The sequence below is a fragment of the Phaethon lepturus genome, unplaced genomic scaffold, assembly GCF_000687285.1.
Source record: "Phaethon lepturus isolate BGI_N335 unplaced genomic scaffold, ASM68728v1 scaffold29663, whole genome shotgun sequence".
Lineage (NCBI taxonomy): Eukaryota > Metazoa > Chordata > Aves > Phaethontiformes > Phaethontidae > Phaethon > Phaethon lepturus.
The window spans coordinates 1,299-1,609 of record NW_010530215.1 but is presented as its reverse complement, the minus strand read 5'-3'; the positions used below and the strand labels follow the sequence as shown (position 1 = coordinate 1,609).

Below are 311 nucleotides of genomic sequence, written 5' to 3'. Positions count from 1 at the left end.
CCCTCCAAAATGCAATGGAGGGGCAAGGGGCCAGCAACAGAGCCTGGGGGCTTGGGAAAACTCCCTTTAGGGGGTTTCGCAGCCCCCCAGCAATGCCCAGGGCCTCGCCAGCACCTCCCCTACCTGCTCTCTCTTCTCCAGGGGCAGGTTGGAGGGTCCCAGGGTCTGGATGGAGCTGATGATTTTCCTCAGCTGTGGGTCACTGAAGTTTCTCCAGATACTGCCGTAGAGCTCCTTGGCTTTCTTCCCCCACAGCTCCGTGAAGTTTTGCTCCTCCAGCGACGCCTCAACCTGCACGGGGAGAGGGGACC

At 60.8% G+C, this 311-nt stretch overlaps 1 protein-coding gene across 1 annotated transcript in view; it reads right to left on the bottom strand.

Annotated features, from left to right (window-relative positions):
- Positions 1 to 300, bottom strand: part of ACE (angiotensin I converting enzyme) — a gene marked incomplete at its 5' end in the record, with an annotated part of 13,741 nt that extends 13,441 nt beyond the window's left edge. The window contains 1 exon segment of the mRNA XM_010284212.1: positions 124 to 300. Within this exon segment, the coding sequence (XP_010282514.1) occupies positions 124 to 300 (177 nt within the window).
- Positions 301 to 311: the final 11 nt, after the last annotated feature.